Consider the following 18,783-nt stretch of genomic DNA (forward strand, 5'->3'; position numbering starts at 1 on the left):
ATGCTTTTTGCTGTGTCTCCTTTGCAATTTGTTTATACTGCTAGAATACGATGTAGCTCATCTCATTATAGCTAGCTGTCTACACAGCTGTCCCACTAGTTAGATTTTAAGCTCCTTGTCTTATCTCTTTGTGTCCCACGCACCCGACACTGAGCAGACACTCAAATTTGAGTGCAAGAGAAGGAGGGAGGACGGTGGAGGAGGGATGTTGAAACTTGAGGTGTACCTGAGCTTCTGCCTTCCAGGATTGGGCGCCTGATGAACACACCATCACCCCCTGGTGGTAGTGTAGCAAAATTGCCGGTTCAATGTTTTTTGAAAGGACTTATGTACTTCTTTTCAAGTATGGATCAGCATCACAAGTTTGAAAATCAAGATCCCAAAAGACTCTGCCAGCCCTCACAGGTCCCTTCCCAGTTCCTCTGGACCACTCAGTACAGGTTTGTACACACACAAGGTAAGTCATGCACATTGATTTCAAGCCACTGATGAGGTAAAGGCAGCTTACCCTCACGTTTCTCTCCCACTGCAGTGAGTTCAGACTCCTGGCTCGGCTCACTGGTTCCGTACACGTTGATGGCGCGCACACGGAATTTATACTCTCGGTCAGGCAGTAGGTCTTGAACGTTAAATGAAGTGCTGCGGCATGTGGCTAGTTCCTTCCATGTCTTGTCCACCGAATCCCAGCTCTCCACACTGTAGGACTGGACAGCACTGCCCCCATCATATGAGGAGCCATACCAGGACAGGGTGAGGGAAGAGGTCCGGATGTCAGAGGCACAAGGCGTGCCGGCGGGGGGGTCTGGTTTGTCTGGGATAGAAAAAGAGTAATATTAGCCAACTCTTCAGAATTGCAAGGGAGGAAAGTTTTTGAATTAGCATTGTTGTGGGCGAGAACCCTAGAGAACCCGGGGTGACTCTGGTTCCCTCAGCTAGGCAGTCACACCTATGTACAAATCCACCTCTAGGGAAAGCCCTACCGATATCTATTTGCTCAGAGAAACTCTTTTTTGGCTAGTTTTCCAGTGTCTAAGTCATGACTTCCTGTACTTTGCCCAAGTCATAAACATATTTCTCAGAGTAAACAGATCTAGGAAGCTGCTCAGAAGGCGGGGACTGCTTCCCATCAAAAATATGTTTTGAGAGAGAGTTCAGTGCTTGTGTGTGTGTGTGTCCTTCAGGCCCTAGGTTAGTGACTTGTGACATAACTAGGAGTCAGGCTTCACTTTCTCTGGACTTGGGAAACGCCATCTCCCCTGAAGGGCAGCGTAGCACAGTGAGCTCTCAGATCCAGGTTTGCACATGGCTCTGACCCCATTCACTATTTGTTACTGTGCCTCAGTTTCCTCATCTGTAAAATGTGAATCATAATAGCACTTGGATCACAAGGTGGTTATGAGACGTTCTTAGAAAAGTGGCTGGCTTGAGTAGCTATTACTGTAGGAGTTTATGATTTTATACTACAAAAATGTTACTCCTACCCTACCTCTTTGACTCCTCATAGGACGGGTAGAAAATAAGGTAAAGAATTTTAAAAGCAAACCATAGTAGCAAATTGCAACCACCTCTAAGGGCTGGAAAATGAGCTGAGGACACAAGAAGTGGCCCTTTGGCTGGCTGCCTTCCCATTCAGACCAGTACGCTAAGAACCAGTAACACTGCCAAATTCAAAGCCAATCACGGCAGTCAATGCTTTAATGAGGTTCTTGAATTCTGCTGATTTTGTCAGTTGCTATTTTTCAGATTTAGTTTTTGCAGGTGGTTAGTTTAGTTACAGATATCAGTGCTCAGTCACCTTTCGTCCCCCCAAAGCAATCTAAGATGCAGAGCTCCCCCAAATAGGAATTAAAACCATGCTTTAATGCTATGTCAATTTATAAGCTATGTGAACTCTGGTGAACTTCCAAGACTACATTGTTTGTCTTTTTCATTTTGAAAAAGGGTGCTTATATGTACCGTGTTTCCCCCCAAATAAGACCTAACCGGAAAATAAGCCCTAGCATGATTTTTCATCATGACATCCCCTGAACATAAGCCCCAATGCGTCTTTTGGAGCAAAAATTCATATAAGACCCGGTCTTATTTTGGGGGAAACACGGTATCTACCTTTTGGGGATTTTGCAAGTATCAATTAAGAAAACACAGGGAAAGTGCTTGACTTCTACTCTCCCACCCCTCAGCAAGACAGGGAGACCAAAGGAAATTCCTGTAAATGCCCCTGTGCATATGGGGAAAAGTGTGTGTGTGTGTGTGTGTGTGTGTGTGTGGACATATACACACACATATACAGATACATATTCATTCTCTCCCCCTCCCCCAAGCCATCCTGTTTCTACAGTGCAGCCAAGAACGCACTGCTGGAAACCGTCCCTTCCCTGCAACCAAGCCCGGACCTTGCCCAGGGCTGATTGTGCGATTGTGACAGAGCCACTTTCTACAGTTGCTCTGGAGGCCTCCTGTGATGGAACCACTTTCACTGGTTGTTTAATATGTTCTCTTAGAAAAATGATTTGTTCTGAAAGATGTATTGGTCTTTATAGAAATATTTCTGGTGTTGGCTAAGATGTTTATTACTCTAAACTCTCTTAGAGGCAAGTGGTTCAAGTCCTCTCAAGACCCAGCTAAGGAAGTGAAAAAGCCTAAAGAGGGATGAAAGACAGACTTGTTGCTTCCCCCACAGAAAACCGCCTGGAAAACGTCTGATTGGACACGTTTAGAGTCATGTGGGTTTATATAATGAATGCAGTACACTCCACTGACTGACTTTCTCCCCTTGTGCTTTGGTCAAGAAGAGAAAACATTGAGAAATGGGTATTTCAGAAGAGGTACTATTTGTACCCTACCTTGTTCCAGATGTCTCTTGGCTGAAAGAGAACTGACATATGACATATATCACTCCCTGCAGTCCAAAAGAAGATGCAAAATTTGGAGAGCGGAGCTTTAACCCCAAGTGAAACTTCAGTGCTTTCAAGGAATGTGAATTAAGGAGTTCAGAAAAGACCCAGGTCTGAAGTGGTGTGAGACTGGAAGCCAGTCTCCTGCCCCCCACACCTGTCTTAGGGCCATGGGCGGTGTTCTTTCCCACCTGCAGAGCCCCACGCAGAGGTGGGACGAGCCAGGGATGAAAACTCTCAGAACAGAGCAGAGCGCCTGTGAGCCTGCCGTTCACGCTACACATACAGCCGTTCTAGGTCTGGGTGGGAGACCTGCGGCATGGCCTGGTAAAGGGGACGTGGGCTCAGTGTCTAGGTCCCTGAGCTCCACGCTTCCTGGGAATTCTCCCATGCCTCCCTACAGGCCTAACTAACAGAATGGGAAATGCTGAGTCCAAGGGAAGGGTCTCCGATGGCACCAGCTCCAGGATTTTCTATTGAGCAAGTGTTTGCGTTCCTGAGAAAATGGAGATCTCACGGCTACTGTTCCACACTAGAGTAACCCCCCAGGTAGTCTCTGCGCCTGTGTGTTTGAAGATGACCCGTGTCTGTGCCTACCCCCACCTGCACCTCCCATTCACAGAATGGCAGGGGGCTGCAAGGGCCCCCACTGTTGTCCCCCTGGGTAATCTCAGCCCTTGAGGCTAAGGTACTTTGCTTACTAAGAATACCCAGTGGCAGAGCCAAAAGGTGATTCAAAAAAAATCTGCAGACCCTCGCTCCAGGGGCATTTTATTTTCTAGGCCATCAGGTGGAATAAGATCGAGAACACATCTTGCTTAAACCCAAGTCAAGCATTATGGAAATCTCCTGCCCTTAAAAATCATGCAACTCCCACGCTCAGGTAGTATTTGGGGATTGTTGGGTATTTGGGGTTCTCTTTACTTTGTTTTTCTCCTTTAGAGAGATGCAGAGTGACCTGTTTTTCTCATGCTGGAAAAGTTACAGGAAGGAATTCTTCTGGGTCAGGCTGCTCTCTCCTGCCCGAGCAGCCCCCGTCCCCAGCCCTCCGACCCCCGGCTGTGATTAGAGGCTGCAGGCAGAGGCCCTCTGAGCTGTCACAAATCCCTCCACTCTCCTTAACATGTAATAATCACAAGCCTTTAGAAAAGCTAAACATCACCCATTTAAAGTAACTGAAGGGAAAGGCTAATTTTTATTATCCTTTAAAAATAGGAGTCATAGACTATCTGAGGAGAAAGTGGTACTTTAAAGAATATACCAGAAAAGAAGTTTACTGCTAACAAGTAGAAGTTGTGTTAAATCAGCCTTATTTAGCTGGCCTGTAAATGGGTGCTTCCAAAGTGCTGGAACGTCATCCAGAGTAGGCCAAACAATTCCTGTTTCATCTCATTTACTTTTTACATCTAGTTAATCAACCCTGATCAGATAATACACAGATATCCACAGATGTCTTTAGAGACGTGCAGGTAAATCTGGGCTTAACCCAGGTTTACTTTGGACTAATTCTAAATCCACGGGCTCTGAATGAATGTGGCTTCGTTGTTTCCATCAATGCAAGTCCTCATTTTATTGAGCAATTCTATTCTTAGCTCTGTGAGGGGGAGGCAGACAGAAAGCCCCGTTCCCCTCCATTCCATTCCCCTCCCAGGACGGCATTTAACATGCTGCTCCTGCCAGCTGGCGGGCAGCCACGCCAATGGCCCTGTCAGTACTGGCCGAGGAGAATAAGAAACTAAACCATAAAAGGCCAGAACTGCAGCTCGTGCAGTGGTGATGGGGGAGGGGAGCGTGTGGCACCGAGTGGAGCCTTGCCCGAGTGGGGGTAGGGGGCACTCATCACAGAAAAGCAGTTCAGAGGAGTTGACCCTGAAGTTCCCCAGGCAGGGGTAGATGAGACAGAACACCCAGGAAAACTGGAAACCAGTGCTTGCTGATGGGTGAGGGCATGGGGCCAGGTCTAAATGTAAAGGCAGACTAGATGACGGGCACCAATGCCCCCCACCCCTCAAGTGTTCCTGACTCCATGGGGTTAACTGCTGAAATAAGCATCCAGTCCCCAAGGAGAGGAAGAGTGAGGAAAGCCCCCCCTCCTGTCTTTTACAGATGAGAAACCCATTCCCAGACCCCAAACCCAGTACACTTACTTCCCAGATTTAAAACTCCTGACCTAAGGAAACAAAAGAAAGGTCTGATCAATAACCACCAGGTCAAAGGCTTTCACGTGCACAACGTGTGAAGACCCGCAAATGCACAAGGATGCGGCCTACTATCCATCAGTCTGTTCTGTCACCACGCCTGACAGTGGGAGACCAGGGAGCAGGCTAGTTGGCTATTTCCGACTTGACAATGGCATGAACAGCACGGTGACTGGGACGGAGAGGAAAAAGGAACTTGATCATCAGGCCGGAGACAGTCTCGATATCGAGACTCAGACGATAAGAAAAAAGAACTGGATTTAGGAGTAGGAGGTCACGGTGACCTCAGAAGGGTGGTCCCAGTAGACTACTCAGGTGTGGAGGGGAGGCTGCAGGGAGCTGAAGAGGCCAGGGAGTAAAGGAACAGAATGGGAGTAGGAACAGAAACCTTTTCTCAGAGGGTTTGACCACGAAGAGGGCGCAGGGGAGAGATGGCAGGGTGGCTAGAGAAAAACAGGATATTGCAGCAGTTATGCGTGCCTGTGTGTTTGGCTAAGACGGGAGAGCTCTGGCAACATTTATGGGAGAAGGAGAGGAGGAGTTGAAGGGAAGAGAGAAGGGGGGTGGTGTAGCCCCCAAGAGCCTGGGATTCAGAGCGTAGGAGAAGGAAGCAGCCTCGGGGAGACAAAGGTGGTCCACACCCAGAGCCTGGAGGGTGGAATCAGCCGTAGGTGTGGGGCCACCACGGTGAGCAAGGTCATGCCTGATGCCTCCTGATTCTCAGAGGAGCCAAAGGACAAAGGCTGCGCGGTGATAAACGATCACAGGTGTCAGCGAGCACAGACGCCTGGGCTGAGCCTGGAATCGGGCACAGTCCAGATTAAGTCTGGGGGTTGATGTGATCTTCCTGCAATGCCCCCCAAATCAGGGGTAGGGACAGTGAAATCAGAAGGAAGAATCGACTCAAGGTGAAGACTTACAGGGGGACTCCGTTGGGGGTTAGGCAGTTGACCAGAGGGGACAGGGAGTTTCAGGTGCTGGCAGGAAAGGGCCTGGGGTATGGAGCTCAGGGTCTCCAAAGGGCAGAAAGAAAGAGAAGCCAGGAAGGGATTCACAGGAACGGGAGAGGAGAACACTGTGTGGGGGGCGTGTGTGCAGGGTCTGGGTGCTCAGTGAGCATGAAGCACAGCAACGGTGTGAGAGCGCGGAGAGGGAAATGAGGCTGTGGGCAGAGACGATGGCTGCTAACGGGGCAGGCCCGGCGTCCTGCAGGGGGCTGTCTGCCTTTCCTGCCCTCTGACTTCCAGGCCCCCCACCCGCACTCACCGACCACAGTGAGGTTGACCTGGGCCTGCCTGCTGCCCAGCTTGTTCTCCACCAGCAGGGTGTAACAGCCACAGTGCTCCTGGCGGGCGGCCAGGATGGTGAGCTTGCTGCCGCTCTCGCTGTTCTCCAGCTTAATGTGCTCGCTCTCCTGGATCTGCGGGCAGAGGGGCAGAGAGTGGGCAGGTGCTGGGACATGGGCAGGAAAGGAACGGGCTCCGACCCTCACTCCCCGCTCCCTGAGGGATGCAGGAGCTGTGCGAGGCTGGTTTTGTCTGGGCTCTGGGCTTCCCCCTGGGGTCCCTCCTCTCCTACATCCAGAGCCAAACCCCCCTGAGGGGACCAGATCTGGGGCAGACAGCAAGGTGCTGAGTAGGGTCTGGGAAATGAACTCTGCAGTTGCTGCTCCAGACTGGGGTTCAGGAGCGTCCCACTCTCCCTGCACCACCCTGGGATGGGGTGGGAGAACGCATCTGAGCAAAGTCACTTACAAAGCCCACCCCGGGAGATTCTGACCTTTTCTGTGCTGTTGAAGCCACAGCCACTAGCTACGTGTGGCTATTTAAAATTTAATTAATTAAGTGGAAACAGCCCAAACATCCATTCAATAAGGAATGGATAAACAAAATGTGGTATATCCAGACGATGGAATACGATTTGGCTATAAAAAAAGAATGAAAGACTGATTCATGCTACAACACGGATGAGCCCTGAAAATATTATGCTAATTTAAAAAAGTCAGACACAAAAGAAAACATATTATATGATCCGATTTATATGAAATGCCCAGAATAGGCAAATCCATAGAGACAGAAAGTAGCTTAGTGGTTGCCAGGGTCTGGGGGAAGGGAAAGAATGACTGCTAATGAGTCTGGAGTTTCTTTTTGGGGTGATAATGTTCTGGAAATAGATAATTAGGATGGTTGCACAACCTTGTTAATACACTAAAAACCACCATAAAAGGGTTTATTTAAAAGGGTGAATTTTTTTGGTGTGTGAATAATATCTCAACAAAGCCATTATAACAATTTTTAAATACTTAAAAGTTAAAACTCAGTTCCTCCGTTCCACTAATCACACTTCACGTGCTCAATACTTACATATGGTTAGTACATACTGGATAATAGACATGGGACATTGCCGTCACTACATGAAATTCTGTTGGACAGATGGAACTTGGCTAAATGTCTCTGAAAAGGGATGAGAGCCCACCTTACTTTAGATAACACTGGCCCACACATGCTTTGGGCAAACATGCTTTGGGATGTTAAAGACCAGCTTCTCTTCTTCACATTTTGAGACCAACCCTCCTTTCCTTCCGGGTACTAGCCTTTCCTCTCTGGGCCTTAGGACAACTTGAATGGTTTGGAAATAGAGCAAGAGAGAGCTCAGAAGAAATCATGCCTTCTGCAGATCCAGTGCCAGCCCACTGTGCTGGGGCCTCTGCTGATCACACATACGGGCACACCCTACCGATATGGGATCTCCAAGTTCCTTCAACAGCTGGTTGATCAGAAATGCAAACATTTTCCCACAGGACCGTTATTATAAATGGTAGCCTGACTTCTGGTCCAGGAAGCTACAATTCTCTTTAAAGAACAATTTATCGATCCAAATACTCAGATCCACTTTTGTCCCTTCAGCATGTGGTAAATTTCAGTTGTTATCACAAATTGGGTTCAGTGGACTGGCCACAAAAGTCACAGAAAGCTCACAGTCTGAGAGGTCAGTTAGATTACTGGTTCCATTTTCCTGACTCTGAACAGAATTCTAGACTTGAGATATCAAAATTGGGTGAGGGCCAAGGGTAGTTCCTACTTTTTCCTTCATACTTTTCTTTATTATACAAAATATCTATACAGTAGGCATTCTTGTAGATTCAGAAGAAAAGGTTATTAAGAACTCAGAGTGGATGAGTAGGTGATGAGTGGATGAGGGGTCTCAATCATTTCTAAGGCTGTGATGCTGTTTCCGTGACAGCATTTCTCATCCCTTCCGGCCCAGGGGCCGTGTGGGTGGTTCTTCTCCGTTACTGACCTGCTTTCGGAACTTCATCCAGGTGCAGGTGATGGGCTGGGTGCCTGCCACTTTACCAAACAGCTCCACAGACTCTCCTGCGCGCACCTTTTGGTCCTCAGGAAACTGGACGATCTGCGGGGGCATGGCTAGGAGAGTACAAGCGAGAAAGTTGGTGAGGAGGAGGGAGCCTCAGACATTTTGATCTCAGCTGGTGCTGCTGTCCACATGGGTCTGCTCTCTCACCTTCCGGAACCTTCAGGGTAAGACAGAAGGCAGTGATCACTGCTCCAGAGAACACCTGAGCTGATGGGGCCCGCTAGGTTTGTTCATCTCTTTATTCTGATATCCTCAGAAGTGGCCCATGCAATTCCCACGGCACAATTCTCCATTTGTTGGTTGGTCTGGAATTTGCATCTTACCCTGATTTTTTGAATCTACATCCTAACTCTTCTGTTAATTAAACAGCACCTGGCCGTAGAACCTGGAGGTGACCCTGGCTAGTAGGCTCAATATGGTTCACGTCCTCCAGTGTCTTTCAGTGGAAAATAGAGAAGGTTCCATATGACAAGGACATATAGGAGCGGAGCACTAAAACAGCACAAAGTGAATCATCTCCTTAAGGGGCAGAGTGGAGGGCAGAGGATGAGGCGGAATTTCATAGAAGGGATGGGAGGGTTGCTAGTACTGTGTGATGCCCCTCATACAGGGGAAGCAGGAGGAAAGACAAGTAGTAGAAGGGGCTGGGGGGCCAAGTGGTGCAGAAGCTGTAGGGAAAACTCAGCCTGAATAATGCGGAGCTTGAATTTGGGAGGCGACCACACACCCAGTGTGTGGAAAAACCGGGCAAAGGAAAAACCCTTCATGGCAGACGACTCCCTTACCCCCAAAGGTTGCTGTGACCAATTACCTGCCTTCAGAGGTGTCTTGGGTGCAGGTTTCTTTTTCACAGTTGCATCACCTGAAACAAAGAAGTTCACAGGTTATTTTCTGCCAGTTCTATTTTTTTCACAAAGCTCCTGGATCCTAGAAGGATACAGTCTTGCCTACCGGCCCTTTATCTAGATAGAGCCCTCACTCGAATATATCTTTCTGGAGAGCTTGGAGTCTCACACAGACAACCTCACGATTGCATGAATATCAGTTCTCAGGGAACCTCTGGAAGGGTCCCTGAAGCCGCCATTGAGATAAAAAATGCTTAAGCCTCCATTGTCCATTTCAACAATAACCCAGACTCACTAACTATTCTCTCATCCTAACTTTCAGGAAACTCAGAAAGGAAAGTAAGTGAGATAAACCAACTAAAATTAGCCTTTGCTGTGGATCCAAGGGGTTCAGGCTTCCTTTGGGTCACAGACTGTGGACTGGTGGCTTTCCGTTTTTTAATGTTTATTGAATGGATCAATGAATGAATGAAGAATTGAATGAACCAACCAATGGTCTCCTCCATTCCTACCCCAACTCGCTCCAAACAACTCAAATAAGAAAAATGACCTAAACAGACCAGTTTGGCAGCACAAACCTATTCATTTAGCTAAATAACAATGTGGTAAATATGAAAAAATATCCTCAGCTATCTTCATGGCCTATTTTCCTATTTCTTTCAGGTCTTTGCTCAAAAGTCATCTAACCTATCTATCCAAGTGAAATGAAAATCTACATGCAAACAAATACCTGAACATGAATGTTTATAGTAAACATGAATGTTTACACTTTATTTGTAATTGCCCACAACTAGAAGTTATCTAAATATCTGCAACTGGAGAATGGATAAACTCCAGTACCGTACCTTCATACAATGAAATCCTACTCATCAATAAAAAGGAACAAACTACTGATACGCATGACATGGATGAATCTCATTAGTGATTCAATCTTATTAGTGATTCATCTCTTCTGCTAAGAGAAGCCAGACTCAAAGGTTACATACTGTATAATTATCTTTCTATGTATTTTAGAAAAGACAAAACTACAGGAGAGTAGATGAGTGCTTGCCAGAGGTGGGGAGGGGTGGACCAGTAGGGGACAGGAGGATAGGTTTTGAAGTGATGGAACCATATCTTGATTGTGGTGGTATTTACCTGACTATATGTGTTGTCAAGATTTACAGAACTATGCACTGGACAGGGTGAAATTTACTGTATGTAAATTATACCTTAACACACACACAAATGGGGAAAAGTCACTTAACCAAGGATATCTCCCCTGACTACTCTATATCAAATAACAACCCTCCAGCCCCAGCACTCCTGATCGTGCTCGCCCCACTTTATTATTTTCCCCTAGTGGCACATGTCATATAATAAACTATGCATTTACTTATTTATTTACTGTCTGCCCTTCACCTCCCCGTAAAGTATAAAAAAGTATAAAAAGCAGGGACTTCTTTTGTTCTATTTACCCAATGTGCCTGACACATAGTAGGCACTCGATAACTATTTACTGAGTGAACGCGTAGGGTCATGTGAACAATGATCTATCTACACAGCTTCACCTCTGCGATTAAAGGGAGGCAGTGCGCTATGCTGGCTTGAACATGGAGTTGCTCTGGGCCACAGGCACGTTAGCTAACTTTGGGGATTGTCCGTGGTGCATCTGTGAAAAGGGAGGAGTGCTGCTACCCTCCTGAGCCCCCAGAGGATTGCACTGGGAGGCGATCTCTGACAAAAGCGCTCTACAAGCACAGAGCTGCTGAGGACCAGTCCCGTGGTTACGCCCAGCGCGAGGCCTGCTCCCACCCAGTTCACCCTGGCTCGTCACCATTATTGATCCATTTGTCCAACTCACAACAACTTACGGGGGGCTTACAATGTGTCGGGCAAATGCCAGTCAGGGCATACTATTAGCCTGGGTACTGAGGAGAAAAACCAAACAAATGTGAGAAAAACAGGGCTTGTCCTCAAGAGCTTCAATGTCAAGGCATGTGGTCCCCAGGAAAGGCTTCTTCTTCTTTTGCCATAAAGGACATTTATAAGACAACTGGAACAATTGGAATAAGTCCAATAAATTATATGACAGGACTGTATCAGTGTTAATTTTATGCTTTCATCTCCAAACTGGCTTTATAAGAGGTTGTCCTGGGTTTTAGGAAATATAGCCTGAAGTATTTACTGTGTTTCCCTGAAAATAAGACCTAGCTGGACAATCAGCTCTAATGTGTCATTTGGAGCAAAAATTAATACAAGATCTAGTCTTATTTTACTATAATATAAGACTGGGTTAATAATATAATATAATATAATATAATATAATATAATATAATATAATATAACATAATGCCTGGTCTTATACAATATATTATAAGACCGGGTCTTATATTAATTTTTGCTCCAAAAGACACATTAGAACTGATTATCTGGCTAGGTCTTATTTTCAGTGAAACAAGATAGGTGCACGGACACCATATGTGCAACTTATTTTCAAACTGATCATAAAATGTGTGTGTGTGCGTGTGTGCGCGCGTGCAGAGGTAGAGGAAGAGATGGAAAAAGAGAGGGAGAGAGAAGATATAAAGCAAACATGGTAAAATGTTGATATTTGAAGAATCTTGAGTGAAGGGTATACGAGAATTATTTGCATTATTTTTGCAACTTTCCTTCAAGTCTAAAATTATTTCAAAATAAAAGTTAAATAGAAAGCTAAAATAATTTTATGCAGCTAACATGACGTGGTTGTTCAAATGAAGGAGAGAGAGTGTACGCTGTCGGTAGAGCAGATGGTTAGGAAGGCTAAGAGGTGCGGCGCTGGATGGGCCTGAGGACTAGAGAAGCTCCGAGCTAAAGAAGGGAGGAGAGCCTGCTCCATAGCTCAGCACCAGGGAGCGGCTCAGAGCTGGGAATCAGGGTGATGTTTGCTGGAGGTTGGCCAGAGTACAGGGCTGGGATTAGAGAACAGTGGTGTGAAGACAGTATGACAATGTAAATGAAAGAAAGTTAAAAACTGAGTTCCTCAGTCACACTAGTCACATTTCAAGTGCTTACTAGCCACATGTGGTTAGTGGCCTCCATGTGGTGTAGACACAGACTGGACAGAGAGGGTCTAGCATGGCAAGTCTGAGAGTTAGGTCTTTGTTCTCTGTGAAAAGGGTGCCCTCACACAAACAGCAGTCCTCCTGGGCTAGAGGACACTTGGAGGTCTCTCCATTTCCTGGGGGACAAGGATATCAGGAAAGAGGCTATTGCCACGCTCTTGGAAGGAACCAATCTTCCAGGTCCAACTTTGGTAAAGGCAGCAGAAAAGAAAATACAAATAAGGAAAAGTTGAAAAAATGTAGGGGCTAAACAGGAGGTATAAAGGGAGGTATAAAGTTACCTTAGAGAATTCTTGCTTGTATCACTGGGGAAAATTATATTGGTGGCATATCGGGAGTACAAGATGTGTTTGGCTTGGTCCCAGGGAATGTGGTGAACGAAAGAATTTAATTTGTATGCAGAAAAAGGCCCAGGATAAGAATTCTAAAGAGAGGTTGGTAGAGACTGGAACTGAAAGATTTCAGGACCACACATGCAATTTATAATGGAAGCTGTGAGGATGGGTCAGTTCTTTGGGGGGAAAAAAACGCAATGAAAGATGAAAAGGGGCCAGGGTCTGATTCCAGGTGATACCCACATGAGGATAGAGGGGGCTGGAGAAGGACTCTGAGAGGCAGCAAGGGGACAGTCACTGTGACCTCGGAGAGGACAGAACGGGCACTGGACGTGGGTGTTAGACATTACCAGCACCGAGAGACGCATGGTGTTGGAGAGGGTAGGTGCGGTAGGACTGTGGGCTCAGAAATCACTCCAGAGGAGATCCTCAAGGAAACAGGAAGGAGTCAATTAATGCATCAAGAATGCCGGAGGTGAAAGGGACAGAAAGAAATGGGGTGACGGAAGAGGAGCATCAAGCTAAGGTTTCTTCCCAGGTGAGAGAGCAGAGCACAGCTCTGAAAGCAGAAGGCTAGGAGAGGGAGAGCCCAAAGACCCTAGATGGGAAGAGTATGGGAAAGCCAAATCGCTCGTGAGAAGATACTGGATGAGATACGCAACACCCATGACTGGCTGAGCCCTCTTCATCCAGGGCTCTCGGAAAGGGAAAGGGCACAGCTGGGAGAGGCCCTCAAGGGAAGAAGAAAGGCTTCCACCAGAGCCAGGTCTGACCTCCCGTGGAGAGGGAAAGACATCTGTTGAGCAAAACTGTGTGGAGGGCTGCTACATGGGCTTAGTTGTGTTTCCGCACGCCCCTCACCACTCCCCAAATTCATATGTTGAAGCCCTAACTCCCAGTACCTCAGAATATGACTATATTTGGAGATAGGGCCTTTAAAGAAGTAATTAAGTTAAAATGAGGCTGGTAAGTGGGTTCTAATCCAGTCTGGTGTCATAGAAGAGGAAATTTGGATACATAGACAGACACCAGGGATTACATGCACAGAGGAAAGGCCATGTGAGGACACAATGAGAAGGCGGCCATCTGCAAGCCTAGGAGAGAGCCCTCAGGAGCAACCAAACCTGCTGACCCTTTGATCTTGAACTTCCAGCCTCCAGAACTGTGAGACCACCCATTTCTGCTGTTTAAGCCACTGAGTGTGTGGCGCTTTGTTAGAACAGCCCCAGCTGTGATGGGCTCTGGGGGCCGGGAAGGAGGTTGACAGCCCCTGGAGTGGTGGGCCAGGAGCTGATAGGGAGGGGACAGCAGCACAGCATGAGATCAGATGATGCCAGAGTCCCTCCCTTTACCATTCTTGGAGCCCTGGGTAAAACCTATGTGTCAGAAGTAGAGCCTGGGCTACTGTTTATCTTTCTGTGTTCCAGTCAAATGGGATTGAAGGCCAAAGTTTTATGTTTGTTTGTTCTATAAATTTGGAGGTTCTGCAGTTTGAATTAGTTAGCATTCGAAACTGGTTTGGTTCCTATTAGTAAAAACAATTTTAAATGTTAATAGTGTTCTGTATCCTATTCTATACATATTTTATATGACCATCTGCTGTGATCCATTCATTGTGTTCTGGGCTTAGAAGAACACAATTAATGGATTGGAAAGCAGAGTCGTCACCTGATTCTAAAACCTGGTTTCTCGTAGAGAGTTGGACTCAGTGAGTTGTTTCTAACCCATGGTCACATCGTCCTCTTCTCATTTGGTTCTTACCCCAACCAGACACAAGCAGGGCACCTCACATTGTTTCCATTTCATGCAAAAGAACATGGATTTGCACAAAAGTCAGATGACTTCCTGGGTTCATAAAACCACATGTGACTGAGCAGAAATAGGATTGAAGCCTCCTGAAGCCCTGGTGTATGCCTGCTTTCTTCCTGCTGCCTCTTACTCCAGCTGATGCTCCACTCCATCCCCAAATCCAGGTCTTTGAAACCCTTCTCCATCTCTTTGCAGAAATGCAGTGGGCATAGGCTCTGGAGCTGGCCTTGGGTTCAAATACTGCCCTGTCGCTCCCTAGGCTGTGTGGCTTAAGTAAAGCACATTATTTAAACTCTCAGAGCTTCAGTTTCCTCATTGAAAAAATGTGAGAAGAATAAATGAAATTTATTGTAAAGAATTAAGCTACATTGTAAGAAAGTATAGCACAAATACCAATACCGGCCCCATTTCCCCCCCTTTCCCAAATAGATTCCCAGAGGACTTCTGTATACTTGCCCTCACCTACTTAGTATGCCACACTGTCTGTAGTTCAGACTTATACCTCCACGAGATCTCATGTGGTACCTGGGGCTCTTTCTCCCGATTCAAGTACCCAACAGAGGTAACATGCTTGCTGGCAGATGCCTCTTGGGTCACTAACTAGTTTCCTCTCATCTGGATTCACCCTTCCTATTATCTTATTATTCCTGTCAGCTCTTTGTCTCTCATCCCCTTCTCCAGCAGCCCACACTTACTGCACTACGTAGTTCAGAGAATATAACAGGAGGAAAATAAAATCAAACCATCTTTGCAAATCCCATGACAGCCACCAGCCACAGCATCAGGCAAGGAAGGCAGGGCACCCTTCCTCCCCTTGCCAGAGGATCTGTCCCTCTGTGGAGGAACGCAGTCACTTCTCGCAGCCAGCCAGCAGCATACCCCTCCTGGCACAGCACTGCTCCCCCAAAATGCTCTGAGTCCCTCTTTTTACCCCTCTGTCTGCTGCCTCATTTTCCCGGGAGCCTAGACCTCTCTCCTGAGCCCAGCTATACAGCCTACTACCCGACCATCATCTCCCCTGGCACAGACTGCAAGGCCAACACATCCAAAACCAAATCCAGGATCTTCTCCTCACAATGCTGCTCACCCCGTTTTTCCCAAGGCCCCCTCCCTGCTCATATCCATCAGCTAAATACCTGCTGGGTCTGCCACTCTGCACATCTCCACGGTCACCATTCTAGTCCTACTTGTACCACCTCCTAGGCCCCGGCCTAATCCATCCATCCCTGTGGCCAAAGTAGTTTTCCTCAAATGCAGATCTGATGTCACCCTGCTGTTTAAACCTCTCCAGCAGCTGCCCACTGTCACTTGGGATCAAGTCCAACTCGCCTTACGAGGGCCTTTAAGATCTGTCCCTGGCTGTCATCTCCAGCCTTCTTTCTTACTGTTCCCTCCTGGGGAACACCCTCACCCATGCCCTCAGGGCTCAGTATCAGTGGTTCTCAAAATCTAGCATGCATGATGATCACGTGGGAAACTGCTAGAATTACAGATTCCCGGGCTTCCGGGGATGCTGACACTGTTGGTCCCGGAACTGCCTTCTGGAGAGGATGGCTCTACAGTCTGCCCTGGATGCTTTTCAGTTTCTGCAGTACCAGGCTTTGCCATCAGCTCTTGGATGACTGTTGCACCTCCTCCGGGGACGACTGCGGGCTGCGTTCCGCTCCCCTCTCAGGAGGCTCTATCTCAGCAGCTATCACAGGGCATCACAACGGCAGAAACCTGTCCTCAGCACATATAGACCACAGCATGCTCTCTGGGGACGGAACAGGGACCAGCTTGCTCACCTTGTGTCTCCCCAGTGCCTACTTAGAGCATTACCTGGCACAGGCTTGAAAAATAGCTCTTAAAGGCACGAGTGAAAGCCCTGAGGATCTCTGTTCACCTGGGAACTCCAGGAACACGCCACCCCAATCCTGGACTCTAATGCTGAAACCTAAGTCCTGGGGCCTGAATCCTTTGTGACTTTCCATGAAAAGGAGAAGCCTCTTGGCTCTGTCACTGACTAGATGAAAGCCACTTGGTGCTGAGCCCTCCCCTCTAGACAAGAGACAGAGGCTGGAAGAAGTGAAGCAGCCCAATAAAAACATCATGGATCAAAGCTTTGAATTTGGAAAACCAAATTCCAAACTCCTGGGAAACCTGGGGCAGACCGGCCTCCAACTGTCTGTGTAATCCATCCTTTGCTTCTGTCCCAGCCTGAACCTAGTCCTGGCCTCGTGAACCTTCCTTTGGACCTGGCAGGGAGGAGGTCGGCACCCCACAGAAGTTTCCAGACTGCTCAATCTGAAGGCACCTGGTACCTCTCTCTCTTGAATCAAATCAGCAAGGCAGAAAGACCAGAGCCAGCACCTGGGAGATATTTACAGAGCCTGAAGGTGGGATTCACAGAGTCAAAAGGGACTGAGATAATGGAATGCAGAGGAGAACTAGGGAGGGAGCACGAACAGCCTTGGATACAAGGAGGTCCCTGGACCTCTGCCTCTCTGGGGACATTGCCCTTTTTAGGTAGTTAACTAAAAAGAGACATCAAAACCGTCACGATTCCCCCAGTCAGCATTAACTTGCTGCCAAAGGCTCCTGAAGGGGACTTGGGTTGGTGAAGTGTGGACGGAGCACCTATCCTACAGACTGCCTCAGAGCAGGAGGTGGAGAGAGGACGTGGGGATGGAAGGCTGCATCCTGCGGCCCTGTGCTGGGGGAGGCTCGGGGCTCTGGGTGGCTTGACAACACCCGTCCCCTTCTCCTGCGTCGACGAGGCCCATTCCGGTTCCTCCTTACAGATCTGGGCAGAAATATGGATCCTTTTCCTAGAATTAACATCTCTGGACAAATTCTCTGCACACAGCCCCTCACAGCTAAGGCTGTCACATGAGGAGATTCCAGGGGAACATGGCTCCTCTTAGTACTGCAAACACCCATCCCCAAGGCCCCAGGACAAAGAACGTCAAGATGGTTGTGAAAGAGGCAGCCCAGCGTGGCTGGGACAACAGTTCCAGGGTTGCCAGCTTGGTGTCCTCCAATCCTCCCTGGGAAGGACGCATCCTGCCATTTTAACTGGCTTGTAGGAGAGCTGGAAGGAGTGAAGCAGCACCAGGGGTGGGTGACAGGGTCACACGCAGGGCAGGGTAGAGGGGGTGGTAGGCAGCAGACTCCTCACAGACCAAAACGTTGGTTAGAGTTACTGGGAGTTGGCGCCAACTTTCAAAGACACTCATGGAAATACCCCAGCTTCTCTCCTAGGGTCCCATATCTTTCACTGTCAAGCAAATATTGATGCCAAGTCTCAGTATCTCCAGCATTTCCTTCTAGCCCTTTGAATCTTATCAGGATTGAACATTCCCCATGACCTGGAAAGAATATTTAAAAGAAAGATTTGATCCTGGGGAAACCTTTCAGGAAAACTGGACACTACTTCCGACATCCAGAGACGCTTTCATGTTGACATGACTTTTGGTTTCAGAGAGAGACATATACGGGAGGTCAAAGCAAAGATATCTAACAGCATCATAATCAGGGATGGTCCATCGTGGTGACAGAAAGCGAAGCGCCCAGTGTCAGAGGTGAAGCTCGGGCCAAGGCCAGGCATGGACTACAAAGGGGTATCCCACCTGGATCCCAGAGCACGTGGAGTCAGGGGCCCTTAAAGCATGGAAACTCATGAATCAGTTTGAAAAATCAAATACTTAATATGAATATATCCCTGCTTTGGGCCAGGCACTGGAGTTTCAGACAAGCCCTGGCTCCTGTTCCTTAACTTGTAAAACTGCCCTATGGATTCCCATCTATCTCTTTTCTAAAAGACCATCAGCTCTACAGACTGACTGGAGGAATCCCTGGGTCTGTTATCATACCAGCACGGTCTCCTCTGTATTTTCTAAAACCATTTCTTAAGCTCCATCGATGCTTCCTTCACACAAAATTCCATTCAGATTCCCTCCAGCTGGAACACCCTAAACCTGGGCCTGATGTGTAGGAACTCCTTCTGGTCAGGAAGTTTCTGCGGCTGAGGAACACAACCCATGCTGGCTGCAGGTTTGACGCTTCACCCATCATTTGATACCAAAGGGAGTTAGCTGACCTTACCTGAACTCCGTCACTTAAAAACAGGATTCCATTGAATGGCCTGATGACAGAGCTGGAAAAAGCCTGGGGTCAGTCGGACAGAGTCCCCATCTGACAGATGAGCAAGCCAAAGTCCAGAGGGACAAAGGGCTTTGACTAAGGTTCAATCAGTG

The 18,783-nt window shown here is 47.6% G+C and overlaps 1 protein-coding gene across 2 annotated transcripts in view; it reads right to left on the reverse strand.

Moving 5' to 3' along the window:
- MYLK (myosin light chain kinase) overlaps positions 1-18,783 on the reverse strand; it is a 238,424-nt gene that overhangs the window by 38,484 nt on the left and 181,157 nt on the right. For both annotated transcript variants that reach the window (XM_081066712.1, XM_081066713.1), the window contains exons 19-22: positions 9,282-9,332; positions 8,393-8,520; positions 6,359-6,512; positions 509-811 (exon numbers count right to left, since the gene is read on the reverse strand). In XM_081066712.1, the coding sequence (XP_080922838.1) occupies positions 509-811; positions 6,359-6,512; positions 8,393-8,520; positions 9,282-9,332 (636 nt within the window). The remainder of the gene's footprint in view (positions 1-508; positions 812-6,358; positions 6,513-8,392; positions 8,521-9,281; positions 9,333-18,783) is intronic.

Source organism: Rhinolophus hipposideros (assembly GCF_964194185.1).
Source record: "Rhinolophus hipposideros genome assembly, chromosome: 2".
Lineage (NCBI taxonomy): Eukaryota > Metazoa > Chordata > Mammalia > Chiroptera > Rhinolophidae > Rhinolophus > Rhinolophus hipposideros.